The sequence below is a fragment of the Octopus bimaculoides genome, chromosome 4 (assembly GCF_046866305.1).
Source record: "Octopus bimaculoides isolate indiv1 chromosome 4, ASM4686630v1, whole genome shotgun sequence".
Taxonomy (NCBI): Eukaryota; Metazoa; Mollusca; class Cephalopoda; order Octopoda; family Octopodidae; genus Octopus; species Octopus bimaculoides.
In genome coordinates, this window is record NC_142931.1 from 41,739,753 (window position 1) to 41,755,359 (window position 15,607).

At 36.2% G+C, this 15,607-nt stretch overlaps 1 protein-coding gene across 1 annotated transcript in view; it reads right to left on the reverse strand.

Moving 5' to 3' along the window:
- Positions 1-11,786: 11,786 nt before the first annotated feature.
- LOC106881772 (matrilin-1) overlaps positions 11,787-15,607 on the reverse strand; it is a 28,967-nt gene continuing 25,146 nt past the window's right edge. The window contains exons 5-6 of the mRNA XM_014932279.3: positions 15,542-15,607; positions 11,787-14,059 (exon numbers count right to left, since the gene is read on the reverse strand). The exon at positions 15,542-15,607 is cut by the window's right edge and continues 489 nt beyond it. Of these exons, the coding sequence (XP_014787765.1) occupies positions 14,052-14,059; positions 15,542-15,607 (74 nt within the window). The 3' untranslated portion in view covers positions 11,787-14,051. The remainder of the gene's footprint in view (positions 14,060-15,541) is intronic.

A 15,607-nucleotide genomic window follows, 5' to 3' on the forward strand; every position in this document is an offset into this window, starting at 1 on the left:
AGTTTCCCAAAATGGGAATTCGAAGAAAAGAAACGGAAAACGAACAAAGAATACCTTTTAGTAATCGGATGATTAAAACCCTGCCGAAAAAGATTATCAAGTATTTTGTATATTTACATAATTCAATGAATGTGTTGCTTAAAACTTTTTTTTAAAAATCAGTGTAAATTATTATTTGTATAAACAATTCTAATAAAATACGACAAACTATTAGTTCTGTAAGAAATTGAGAAACGGTAAGAATTCCGTTTCAGGTACTCGAAAGAGATATATATTTCGTGCCGCTAGGTAAAGGGTGGCAAAATTTTTTTCCTTTATTATTCATCATACATAGGTAGATAGATAGATAGATATGTGTATATACATACACATATACGTATTTATCCATTAGTTTTAACGAACGGGAGGAAAAATACTCAGTAACAAATGTAGTATATTTCTGCTGATCCAGGAATTTTTTGGAGTTTCCTCAAACTGGAAAAAAAGTAACTTTTTTCTTTCTTATTTATCGACCATACTTCGAGGCCAGTAATTTTGATGGGTGGGACAAGTCGAATACATCGACCCAAGTACTTAACGGATGCTTTATTTTATCGACTTTATCTTATTAACCACGGCGAGATTTGAACTCGGAACGTAAAGAGCCCCCCCCAAAAAAAAAGAATTGCCGACATGAGAACTATTCTGACTGCTAGCCATGTATATACACACGTGCGCATCTTATTCGCCTCGCTGTATTCTGTAGTCTTCCCTCCTATTTTATTTCTTCTTTTTGTCATCGCATGAATTTTTAAATATAGAGCACACACACTGAAAAAATATTATATTTAGACGAATTAGATAGATAGATACATTTACCACGCTAGCTAGCTTAAATATACATACATACATACATACATCCACGACCGTACACACACACGCACACGCATACACACAAAGTCTTACACTCTCAGCCTTTGTATAGGTGTAATAAACATATATCCTACTAAAAAGTATCTATGTATACATGCATACACAAGCAGACTTGTATGTATACATATTTAGAGAGAGGGGAAAGGGTGGGGGGAGAGTGAGATAGGGAGAGAAATCTTTTAAAACATACTTTGAACATATTTGCGGTCCTTTCAAACACATAAGCCAAACCGCACACTACACATCTTTTATCACGGGATACCTGGGCCTGATTTGGGTGTATACATCACACAACAGATATTATTGACATATCCATTAATGTAGATTTAGATTAATTATTTTTCTTCAACGAAGATTAGTATATTTATGACTTAGTATCGTTTAACTTATGAATCAACGTAATTTAAGAGGATTATATATATATATATATATATATATATATATATATATATATATATATATATATATATATATATATATATTTATATTTATATTTATATATAGTGAGGAAGTCAAAGGCGTGACTGTGTGATAAAAAGCTTACTTCCCGACCACATTGTTTCGGGTTCAGTCCCACTGCTTTGGTACCTTGGGCAAGCGACTTCTACTATAACCACAGGCCAACCAAAGCCTTGTTAGTGGATTTGTTAGACGGAAACTGAAAGAAGCTTGTCGTATATATGAGTATATATTTATGAGTGTGTGTCTTTATGTCTGTTTGTCCCCCCGCCACTGCTTGACAACCAGTTTTAGTGTGTCTACGACCCCGTTATCTAGCGTTTCGGCAAAAGACATCGATATAAAGTCCTGGGAGTGGATTTGTTCGACTAAAAAAATACTTTCAAGGTGGTGCCCCAGCATGGCCGCAGTCAAATGATTGAAACAAGTAAAAGATAAAAGGAACCAGGAAGATAGTTCATACAAGCAAGGTTACAGTGTTTTGGCCGAATAAGAGAAGAACCGAAATTGTATTGAAAGAAACGAGGAACATGTGACTTCGATGAAAAGACACAGCAAAGCTATTAATATCCTAAATGCTAATGAAAGTGTGTGTGCGTGCGTGTAAGTGGTGAGAGTGGTAGGGAAGGAAATAAGTTCTTAGCGAACCGAGTTTGCAATCCGGTTTCGATTTCCGGCAGTTAAGTGAATCCCCTCGTGACCTGTTAAGTGTATGACTGAAATAACGAGTCTGGAAGTCTTCTGTAGGTCGTATGTCTGACAAGTAGACGACCTTGATTTTTTTTATACAAGCAATGTGGTTTTAAAAAGAGAGAAAGGGGTGAGATATTCTGTAAATATCACTTGTTGAATACATTTAATGTCCATACTGTGTTATATTTGCGTTTGCGTGTCCGTGCATAAGCCTGCAAACTAGGACGCTTGAGGAAGCCTCTGAGAGGCCGCTGCACCTGCCAGAAAGGGTAACCAGATCTCACCTTATTATCTTAATAGCTTACATTAGATAGTATCGATATACTATACTATATATACGTTGTGTCTGAAACCAAGATGCTTTTGACCATAGGTGTGTATGATCAAATCTGACCTAGATAAACAACCAGTGTCACTATTTGAAATTTAATAAACCACGTTAACTTTTTTCCTCTGGGTGAAACACTTTTATAGTGAGAGGAGCTCTTATATGTTAAAAAGGTCAATCTTCAATGTAGATGGATGTCTTCTGAAGAAATCAGACTGATATCCGAAACAAGTGTCTTGTCGAAGAAATCATGATCCACATGTTAAGAAGGCATGCTATGTGTTCTGAAACCGTGTCCATTTCGCTAGCGTAACTCAAAATTAATCAATCTTAACTTTCTGATTATATTAGGTCATCCCATAAGTTCTGTCCGATTTTACCCTTTTTACAATTGAATGAAATTTAATAGTATTTTAGAATGTCTAATGGAATTAATAATTATTTTTCTGCCTATGTGTACATTTAAACTAATTAAATGTTATTTTACAGAATAATAGAATTAAAATTTCTTTGATTAAAACCCTTTCTAACATGGAAGTATCCAAAGAGCATTTGAGGCACATAATGCTTTATGAGTACAAAAAAGGAAACTCTGCAGCCGAAGCGACTTGAAACATACACTCAGTTTATGAGAAAGAATGCTTGAATGAAAGAACTTGCAGAAGATGGTTTGCAAAATTCAGAAGTGGAGATGAAGATCGAACAAGACGTCCAGGTGAGTTTGATGATAAGCTCCTTGAGGCATTACTTGAAGAAAATCCTGCATTATCAGTGGAAGAATTGGCAATAAAGCTTAGTTCAAACCATACAAGTGTTCATCGTCGTCTTCAACAACTTAGAAAGGTTCCTAAACTTGGAAAATGCGTGCTTCATGAATTGTCCGAAAGCAACCGCAAATCCCGAGTTGACATCTGCTCTTCTCTCCATTCTCGCGAACTCATTTCACCCTTTTTGGATAGACTTGTGACTGGTGACGAAAAATGGATCTTTTATCGAAATGTTAAACGTCGTAAGCAGTGGCTTGGTAAAAAGGAAAAAGCTCAACCACAACCGAGAAGGGAACCTCATGGTAAAAAGGTTTTTTCTCTATCTGGTGGGATTGCAAAGGAGTAATTCACTTTGAATTGTTACCACCTAATGCAACAATCAATGCTGAAGTCTACTGTCAGCAATTAGAGCGTTTGAACCAAGCTTTGAAGGAAAAAAGACCCGCTTTAGTGAATCAAAAAGAACTGATGCTTCATCAGGACAATGCGCGACCCCACAGTGCAATGATCACATCACAGAAGATCGAAGAGCTTAGTTGGGAAAAAATTCCTCATCCACCTTATTCTCCCGACTTTGTTCCTTCAGACTACCATTTGTTTCGTAGTTTGCAGAATCATTTGGAGGGCATAACTTTCGCAAGCCAGGAGGAGGTCGAAAATGACATTTCAGAGCTCTTTGCTTTGAAACCAGAAGAGTTTTACATTGATGGGATTAAAAAGCTTGTAAATAGATGGAAGAAAGTCATAGATAATCAGGGAAAGTACATTGATGATTAAATTTCAATTAAATATAATATTTGATCACTTGTTTTCTTTATTCAAAATTCGGACAGAACTTATGGGATGACCTGTTAAATACGTCTGAGTGAGATTCGTTAAAATTATTTCTAATGAACTAATTCAGTTGAGGACAGACGAACGCAGAGAGTATGGGAGAATCTGCGTTCAGATACCAGTTTCAATTCTCTCCTTGATCTATCTGATCAGTTTTCAAGGTGTCACCTACTTTCTGCTAGTACAAAATTTTGGATTGATGCCCTGCCAGTAGACTTCCCAACATTGGAAGTCTACTCAGTCTAGATAAGCTCAGCATCTCTATCGCACACGGAGTGAGAGCTGACATCAGTAGGGGTCTGAGATGTCGCTGTTGTGGGCTCCATCAACTCTACAAGTTTTCACGCTCTGTCTTGCCGCTTAAACGCTGGTCATTTCGCTCATCACACCGAGCTAAACTTAATCATTAAGCGAGCTCTGGTTCGAGTTAACATCTCTTCAGTTCTGGAACCGGCGGGATTACTCAGAAGTGATAGGAAGAGACCAGATGGTCTTACCCTCTGTCCCTGGGTAAGAGGTAGATGTTTCATCTGGAACACTACAGTCTGTAATTCTTTTGCTCCCTCCCACACCCGGGATGCTGTGGTAAATGGGAGGGTCACTGAAAACTATGAAGTATCGGGACTTGTGAGTGAACTATTTCTTCCAACCTGTGGCGTTTGAGACGTTTGGAGTGACTGGGCCGCTAACGGCGAAGTTCTTGTCATCATTGGCAGCTCGTCTTACCGAGGTGTCAGGTGATGCTTGTGAGGGTGCTTGGTTTTTCCAAGATCTTAGCCTCGCCATCGCCCTTGCTAATGTCACGAGCATGCTGGCTTGCTTCAGTAAATTCTTGACGTGTGCGACCAACTGAGGCACTCGCTGCTGCATTGTTCTTTTTCTTTCTTTCTTGTCAAGATGTCAGGATCAGTTCGTCAAAGATAGTAATATCTGGAGGGGAATCTGAAGATATAGAAAAAATATTTAGTTCCTTTTATTTCAGTAACGATTCCCCTGAAGAGAGTCTGTCCTATAAGTATAATTAACACATTACAAATAGTAGATGATATATACGAGCCACAACTTCTGCTATTTTCATCATCCATTTCCAAGTTGTCGATTACAAACGGGTCAAACCGAGCCAATAATTGTCCTAAACGTCTTTGCTTGTTTTCAGGCTTTTAGTTAGTGCTTGAATCATACGCTCTGAGTAATACAAAGCTTTCTTTTCATGAGTCTCAAGATACTCTGTAGGTTGAAAAAAATTGGGAATGTGTATCATATACAATTGATACCGGGGATCTATGTCTTGCATATTACATGTGATACACAGGGCATGCAAATGGTTAAACGGTTTAGTTAGCACGGAACAGGCTTCCAAGCGGAAGATTTTCACTTCTCTCAACCTATCAATGCAACTGAAAATGCAAGAGAGCCACAAAAATTCACTGTTTCCCTTTAAGGTCTTGAATTTCTGTAAGAAAGCAATGTTTTAGATTTGTGACGGCTTAATGCTGAGGTTGATAAGTAATGCTGGTTTGAGAAAAGCTGCGTGTATAGATAAAGGAAGAACGAGGAAATCAGGATTAAGTGCGACGATTTATTCAACCCGTTAAAAAGTGTTAACACGGCAAAGCTATAAAAGATACATCTTGAAGGAACGGTCAGAATATATATACAGTGGTTTAACATGCAGATGGTACATAATGATGATGTATGCTAGATTGAACAGGAAAAACACATATGAGACATAACTTCTGTTGGAGGACAGGAACAACGTACGCGTCGAAAGGATACCTGAGGTTGCCTGCAAAATAACTGCTCTCTGCTGAAGATCCGAACTCCAACGTATCGACCCACCTCGCTGAGGAAAATAGCGGTAAGACTCCCCCTATATAGCTGGTGGCGGTGCACTTGACTGGGTTGTCACGTGATGGCGTGGACAGCCCACGTAAAGCTAGAGGGACTTGACCATCATGTGATGAGCCAAAATGTGGGTACTTAACGGTAAAGAATCAAACTATGAACATGCTTGCTACAGATAACGTTTAAATATATGTTCCTACATCTATGCATGTTTTGATTTTCGACTGACGAAAACTCACTTCACAGACACTGCAAATAATTTTGGACTTATACAAAAATGTTACGACATGCTATTTACTCTCCCCTATACATAATGTACATCGTCTTTTTTCATCAAATACATCAACATTTAAAATCATCAATTAAGTATTGAACAAGGGGTAAAATATCTTTTTACGGAGTCCACTCCGTAAATTTGTTTTAAATCTCGGCAAGAGCGAGGCAAGAACACCACAATTTCAAGTTTCTGCTTCCTAAAACTGAAGGAAATTAGTTTTTAATCAGAAGAAATTACTCAGTAATATTATTCTGCTACAGTCTATGAGTTAAAACTTAAGTATATTGCACATACGATATTCATATCGCTACCAGAAATGCCCATAGCCGTTAATTTTCCGCTAGTCTCCATTAGGAAAGATGTGCATGTGTGCGCGTACATAGTACGTTTGTTTGTGCGTGGGTGTATAATGTATTTCCTTATTATGTAAGTGCGTATGTGTACATATATATACACACACGTGCTCACGTACATGTATAGCTAGAGAGAGAGAGAGATATATAAATAGACAGATAGGTAGGTAGGTAGGCAGGCTAGTAAGCAGATTAGACAGATAGATCGATAGATAGATAGTATCATAAAATCTTTGACACAACTCAAGTTTTATGTTAGAGAAAAATGCCTGGTCCGAACTGTCCATCTCCTTTTCTAATCTTCAGGCTGTATTCAGTTATACTTCATTCAAGGTGGCGGTAACATGTGGTTTTGTGTGAAAAAAAATTGTTACTAAGTGAGTCTAGTTTTGTTTAGAAGGGAGATCATCTAAGCGGTATTTAAACTTAAGTTGCGTCCCTTGGATTGTCAACGATTATTAAGTTTAAAGAATTACCGATTAGGAAAATGTTAAATATACGTATGTTGTGTTGTGTAGAAATTAAGTGCTTTAATTTATTGTTGGTGAGTGTGTTGTTGGTGATTGGGATGTCTAAGTAAATTAATAAGGACTCTAGTGGTATTGATTTATTTAGGTAAAGGAGTTGAAATATGCAGTGTATTGGTTCAGTGTTTATTGTAGAGTGTAAATTGTAGGATTTTAAAATTTTATTTTAGAGGCAAAGAAAGTATAGTTTGCTCATTGGCATGGTGATTGTGAATTGTGGTATAGGTGGTATTTTCAAAGGGCTATGATAAACATATCTTTACGGAAATATCTATTGAATATCTGTGTTCTGAAATTTAGATAGCCATTGTAGATCTTCGACTTCTTTCTGCTATACAGAGTTTGCAGCTCTTCGATCCTTTCGTGTAAGGGTCTGATTTTTTGTGAACCCTCAGTTTGATGCCGTAACTCAGGTTTGTAAAATCATTATCTTAAATGCACCTTTTCACACACACCAATAAACCATTTTTTTTTATCGTTTGGTTTGGTTTGGTTTGGTTTGGTGTGTTTGAGATGACTTTAGTTTTGCATATTACTGCTCGTTCTAATTGACAAAATTCTACATTTTTATACGTGCAATCATTTCAAAGAGACCCGTTAGGCAAATCATTTCAAAATGCTTAATATATATATATATATATATATATATATATATATATATATATATATATATATATATATATATATATATATATATATATATATATATATATGTATATATATATATATATATACATACATACATACAGGGTGCGATGGGTGAATTGTCGCCATTTTATATTTTTAATTTCGCGCATGTGCATTGTTTGTTTGTGATTTTGTCGACTACACAGTATAGTAGGGTCAGTTGGGCACCGTTTGTGAGAAAAACAACACCATGATGCAATTCACTCTGCCAGAAATTTGTAATCGACATGCTGTACTGCGTAGTATTCACACTGGAAGCTCCAATACGACCATTTCAGAGTGTTTGAATATCAATCTGAAGACAGCGCAGAGGATTCGAAAAGAGTTGGATGAGTCTAAAGGTGATTACGAAGGTACGGTAGCTCGGAAAACTCACTCTGATTGTTCTGATAAGAAAAGAACTCCTGAACTTGCTGGTGAAATTCAGGCCATGATTTACAACGATCCCTCCAGGTCAATTAGGTCCATCTCCAGGGAAATGGGAGTGTCTGAGTTTCTTGTCAGGTAGTTAGTGGACGAAGACATTCGGTATTCTTCATAAAAGATAAGAAAGGGCCAATTTTTATCTCAAGCCATCAAGTACAAGAGGAAAGACCGTGCTACGAAACTTTTGAACAAATTCAAGCATCCCCTCCAACCTAACATGCTTTGGCTTTTCTCAGACGAGAAAAATTTCTGTCGGGATCAGCTGGTGAACACAAGACAACCGTTGGCTCGCTGTATTCACGAAGCATGTAGAGAGAGTGATAAAAATCAAACATCCAGTCAACATCACCAGTTATGCCTCCATTCATCTTCCCACACGATTTCAGACTCAACACAGAGACCTACGTTATGTGTCCGGAGGAGGTAGTACTGCTCTGGGTCAAGAGGGTGGCTGCTGGCAACAGGACTCTACACCATGCCACACAAACAGGAAATCCCAGCCATAGCTATCAAACAATTTCTGCGACCACCCCACCCCTAACATCTAGCTACCTATCTCCCCAGACTGCAAACTCCTTGGTTATTATGTGTAGGGCGCAGCTGAGCGAAACACCAACAAAATTCCTTGTAACACCAAAGATGAACTGAAGGCAATGATTATAGCAGCATTCACCAACTTAAACAAGGAAACCGTCCAGAAGAGCTGTGGGAGAGTCTGAAGTCGTCTGGACGCCCTGGTTGAAGCCAATGGCGATTTTATTGAATAAATTTACTGTGATTGTGTTTGTGTGTCCGTGTGTTTGTGCGTTTGTTTGACTGTTTTTAGGTTTTTGCAATTCTGAATTATCTCGTTTCTGTTCGTCTATACTTCTGTGCTTTTGCATGTCTGTGCGTTTGTGTGTCTGTGGGTCTGAATGACTCTGTACTTGTAAGTCCTTTACTGGTGATCCTACTGGTAAATCTTCCCGTTTCTCGTCGTAGGTTGGGTTACCTCTTCCATTACTTTGTACTTCTTCAATTCCACTATCGTTGGTGACTTCCTCCTCTCTCTTTTTCTTGCTTTCACCTCCGCAAAATTCGTCTTGTTCTGTTATCTGCTTCTGCTGTTTCTCTACTATTATATTCTCCTGAACACTCTACTCTACAATTTCCACTGCTACTCTAGGGCATTTCTTTCTCAAGTGCCCTCTTTCACCACATTCGTAACATTTTTGGGGATCTCCCCCCACCCCAACATTATATCCAGCTTTTCTTCATTTGGTAGCGCTAAAGTTTCAGGTATTTCGTTGTAATATTTTGGGCTCATTGCACAAATTATCTCTAATCCGTAGCCCCATCACTTCTCTTGGGTTCGTCTTATCTCCGAATAAAAAATTGCGGCGGTTATCCACTCTGGATCTATCCACGGTGGGATTCTTCTCACCCTAATCCTAACAATTCTTTTGTCCAAACAGTTTGGCATCAAAGTCCATTTTTCTCCCTGTATCAGCCTGTTGGAGGTTTTTCCCACCTCCTCTTCTGATATAAAGGTTACCACTATAGGCGCATATATATTTCCTCTCGTAAAGAACGCTATGATGTCTCCTATATGTTCTTCCAAAATTTCTTCTATTTCTTCCTGCGGCGCGTATTCAATTCTATTTTTATTTTTCCATTTTCAGTTTTTCCTCCTCTGGCAGGGTCATCTTTATATTTGACCCTTCCTTCTCTACCATACTACTATATTTCTTTATCAGCTCTCCATTCCACTGTAACATCTGTCTCAGCACACGTGGGTCTAGGGGAACTCGACCTCCAGTAGCTTCTCGATAACTTCTCATTTTTCTCAGTTATTCACTACCACCCATCAAGAGTGGTTTCGCACAAAATTTCGGCTAGAGTTCTTCAAAAAAAAAAAAAAAAAAAGTTGTTCGGCTGGAGGTGACGCTGCTAAATTCTTGTTCGAAATATACAGTTTTCAAAGTGACACACAGTTACTGATCGACTAAAATAGAAAATTTCTGTTGTAAATCTTTCAACGGGAGAATTCAGTAACAGTATTCTAGAGTAAAGATTATTTGCCAACATGACGCGATACACAGATATTGTTTTGTGCTGAGTGGGGATGTTAAACTCCCTTATTCGAAAATATAAGGACACAGACAGTGTGTCCTATAGCCAGCTGGAGACGATGTTTCCTGTGGCTAAATAATAGTAATATTCGACTGCCACATTATGCTGGCAAATAATCTTTACTCTGTGGTCGATATAATCGACTATCCTCTCGCCTTACAAATTTCAGGCCTTGTGCCTACAGTAGAAAGGATTGTGATAAATATAATTTTTAAAATGATGACGCTCTTTTAAGGCGAGATTTTCTCGGTTCAATTCCGGGTTTCGGCACGTTGATGAATTTCTTTATTTTTGAAACTATTATTCATCAAAATCTCTATAGTTAAATTATTTAGTGAGAGAGTGAAAGAAGAGGAGGCTATTTCGGTCACATATATACATATATACATATTGTGACATAATTGTTATCATAGTTAGGTTCGTAAGACAACTAAAACGAAATTGAATAATTTACGATAGATACTTTATTTATTTTATTGTGAATACATAAGACAATTTCACTGATAACTAGACATTTTAAATTAAAAGAAATAGTCGTGGAGTAGCAGAATAACATAGATAATGTCTTCGATTTCATTCCACAGTTAAGTGTGTTTACTTTTTAAGGTAAACATGAGAGGGTAACAACTCTCAAGGAAACAAAGTGACAAATATATGATAAAAAATATAGTTTACAAAGCTGTTCTCTCCCATGATTGCACCCTCAGTACTACATATACGGATCTTGAATCGTTTTAAGAATAAAAGCTTTAGAAAACATACAATCAAAAAAATGTATTTTCTGATCCGTTAAACTTCTAACAATCTAACAGTTTTCAAAATGACTGTAGAATTTCCATGGACTCTGCTAGAATAAATTATTGTTGTAAGACTAAGCAGCGTCTGTTGGAGAGTGCATTTGAAGAAGCGTAGGCAAAGCCATTCGATACATAATTGTCTGTCTTCAGAAACGATGTATGATCAATAATGCTTAAAAATCATTGTTTTTTTTTTGAGAATTTACGCGTCGTAACTTGTTACATTCCTTAATAATAACAATAACAATAACGTCCAATGAAGAGTTCCTACATGTAGATACAGCAGCTAAAGCTCTTTCAAGAAAAGGAGGAAGGGTTGGATAATGTCGAACCAAATACAATAAATCTGAGAGAAAGTTTGGGATAGTCACGACTGGAATACCTTTGATCATTGTTTGCTCAATCAAAGTTAACATTGTGCTAAATAACCAGCACAACAACAACAACAACAACGGTAATTTCTTATTGAGATCTGAGGTCATAGATACAGCAAGAGAGGAAGTCTAAAATTGTATCAGAGAAATATAGAAATAATAATGACTCTTTCATTAGCATCCATTCTGGAGAGGAAACAATGAATTAAATCTACTTAACTAAAAGCAAAAAAGGAAGCGGGAACCTAACTACCTGCTTATTGTAAGGTAGTTTGTTCGTTGCTCTACTGATCATGCCAACCTTCACCCTCAAATGTAGAAATATTATGACAAGGAAAAAACACAATCAAAACATTTTTTTACTGATAATTTATTAAACATTAATAAACTAAATGTATAGTTATTAAAATGTCTGTTTATTCAGAAAAAAAAATACAAAGTTCCAATGTTGTAGAAATCAATGTTGGAAAATATGATTGATTCCCAGACTGAACTCATGAATGTATAAGTTATATATAAATATAAACAAAGTATGACCACCGATGCATCGGTTATCACTGAAAGTTATTGTAGTTTCAAAAAAGAAATTTTCATAGTGTTAAATGTTGGTACATATTATTTGTCACAAAAAATTATCCTCCGCCATCTTGTTAACCATAAAATCAAAATTTACAACGCGGTAAGAAAGAAGTAATGTCTTAGTGATGTAAGACATCAATTCTTTCTCAAGATTTTGCCAGCATATTAGATCCAGCAAACAGTATATTACAATCAATGCTTGTTGTGGGTATCTTTATTTACCAGATGAATGGAGGATATATAAAAAAAATTAAAAAACTTCCTGATAGGTCAGTAAGTACATAGTTAGGATGCTCACCTCTAATATGCAGTTACTTACAATATTGCACGCACACATCACATGGCATTTGTCTCAACTTAATGAAACCCCATAATGACCCTATATACACCGATACAGCCATTTTGGTTAGTCATCCTCACAGAAATCGTTTATCTTTCATTTTTATTTTTGTGAGATTTTGTAATATTTAAATCAAATTTCGTGAAAAATAAAGTGTATCAAAATTAAAATAAAATGGTATCTAGTAAAAGTATCGATTTGATAAAATATTTTGAAATGTAAGTTTTACATTTTCTGTCTTAAATTTGAAAATACTGATGATTTTTGCTTTTAAAAGTAACAAAATATCCGTGTTTCGCTTCTCAAGTGAAGTGTTATTTTTTTAATTGATTTCGTTTTAATTTTTCAAATGGTATCTAACCAATACGTCCAATGTTTCTTTTAATTATTTGTCATGTTATTTAAATAATCTTGTTTTACTATTAAATATCTAAATAGCTGAGATGAGTTATCGTTGATACGAAAATAATCTTTCGGACTATTAACCTCAGTGTGAGCTTTAGAGATGAGGTTAATAATCAGAATAAATTATAATCGTATCTGTTTATTTTTTCAATTCAAAAAAGAATTTTAGAATACCGTCTTATGTTTTCCTCTTTTGGATATATATATATTCATAATTACTTACTCATGTACGCGATGTAGTTTGTACAGGCATTTCTAAACAATTCTCATACAAAAGACATTTAATCATCCAACATACACAATATATATATATATATATATATATATATATATATATATATATATATGTATGTATAAAGATTTATACACTCACACACACATATTACATGTCATAAATATATTGGGGAATGCATGCTTTGCGTTAAGGCTATGATGGCTGCGTTTTCTATCACTATAAAGACATAACGGAGAAGACTTGTGATATATACACATATATACCTCAATTCACAATGATTAATGGAATCTGTAATGATAGGACAAAGAGACACTAGGCAATTATTCTGATGCTTTCTTTGAATTAAGATGCAGTTATATCACCCAAAAATAAACAATCCGAGAATTTCCCGTTGTCCTCGACTTTTTAAGCACACACACACACACACACACGAACACACACATGCATACACACTCATATATACGAAAGTGAACGTGATTTCCTAGGACTTTTTCGGCTGCTGGGTTTGTGGGATACCACTTGAAAATGTTGTCCTCATGCAATGTATGATGTATGTAGGAATAGTGAGACTAGTAGGTTGCTGATGTCCGTTTTCGCAAATATAAATCTACAATATATATATATATATATATATATATATATATATAATACACATTACATATAATACACATTACATATATATTATATATAATATTATATATATATTATACTATATCAACTTGTATATATATATATTATTTTATACATAAACGTGTTGCTTCATACATTCTCATGCGCACAAACATTTACATTCTAATGGATGCTGACATCGTTATGCTTTATTTCAATCATGTTTAGATCGTCTGTCTATTCACTCAAATGTCCGTGCGTACGAACGCCCCCAACAGGTATTGTTTCGTTTGTAGAGAAAATAAAAACTGTCCAATTGTTCAATTAGGAAATATGATACCGGCCATGAAAGGATAGGTTTTGTTCCATTCTTTTCTCCTTCAAGCAAACTGGTCCGATTGTCCTTCATATTGACCAACAGAGACCATTATTTCACTTCGATCAAAGTTCACGTAATACTATTAATGATAAATTCTTTGGATGTTTCTAGATTCATAGTTCTGAAATTAAAAAGAAAAGAAAATGTAAACATAAGTGTGTGTGTGTGTGTGTGTGTGTGTGTGTGTGTGTGTGTGTGTGTGTGTGTGTGTGTGTGTGTGTGTGTGTGTGTGTGTGTATGCGTGTGTTTGTGTGTGTGTGTGTGTGTTTGCGCGAGAGAGAGTGTGTAGGTATGTATGTATACAGAGAGGGAGATAAAGAAAGAGAGGGAAAGAGACCGTGAGAGAGAGGGGGAAGAGAGAAAGAGATAGCGGGAAGAGAGAAAGAGAGAGGGTAAAGAGAGAAAGCGAGAAAGAGAAAGGGGGAAGAGAGAACGAGAGAGAGAGAGAGAGAGAGAGAGAGAGAGAGAGAGAGAGAGAGAGAGAGAGAGAGAGAGCAGCTTTCGAACATTGCTGTGTTCGAGCGTAATTTTTTATATTATTGCTATGTATTTTCTCATTAATTTTTCATATGTAGCTTAGATTGATAAGACCATTTATAATTCTCGGTCTCATCTTCTGTATGAAGTGGTTGTTAGTGGAGTTTCTTTTTATAATCGTGTGTTTTTTTTTTTGTAAGGGTAGTAGGACTGATGCTGTTAGAAAAATTCACCCATCGCTGGAATCGTATATTGTATTTTATCTGTAGAAGTCTCTATTACGAAGTAACTCGTTATAATATTGATTTCAAATTTTGGCACAGCTGCAGTAATTTTGTGGGAGTGGCTAAGTCGATTACATCGACCCTTGTGCTCAGCTGGTATTTATTTGGTCGAGCTCCGAAGGATGAAAAACAAAGTTGACCTCTGCAGAAATTTACCTCAGAACATGAAGACGGACGAAATACTTAGCAACATTTCGTCCGGTGTGCTAACAATTCTACTGACTTGCTGCCTTTATTACTCATGTTAATATTAAGAAGCGTGAAAATTCCGCAGAGGTCGACTTTGCCTTTCATTTTTTGGGTCGATAAAGTAAGTACAAGCTGAGCACTGAGGTCGATGTAATCTACTTCGTCCCTCCCACGAAATTTCAGGTCACGTGCCAATATTTGAAACCAATATTATGAAGCGCCAAGGTGGCGAGCTGGCAGAATTATTAGCACGCCGGACAAAATGCTTAGCGGCATTTCGTCCGTCTTCACGTTCTGAGTTCAAATGTTATCGAGGTCGACTTTGCTTTTTATCCTTTCAGGGTCGATAAAATAAGTACTAGTTGAACACGGAGATCGATATAATCGACTCACTCTCTTCCTCGAAATTTGAAATCAATATTAAGAAGTGCTAAATATCAATACTGAGTACCTTCTTTTCTTCCTCTTTATACACATATAAACATCCAGTGTAATTTTCTATCATTTACATTGTTATTTCTGCCTTTATAACAATGATTATTTTATGTACACTGCCGTAAATGCTGTGAACTAGTGTTTGACTCGTTGGAATAAACGATGTTAGTGTTTACAAAATACGATATCAAATGAAGTAAATCAAACAATTAACTTACTTTCACAAATAAGATTGACGAAGTTTGCCACGGAGTTATTTAATTCAGAATAACTTGGGACTCTGA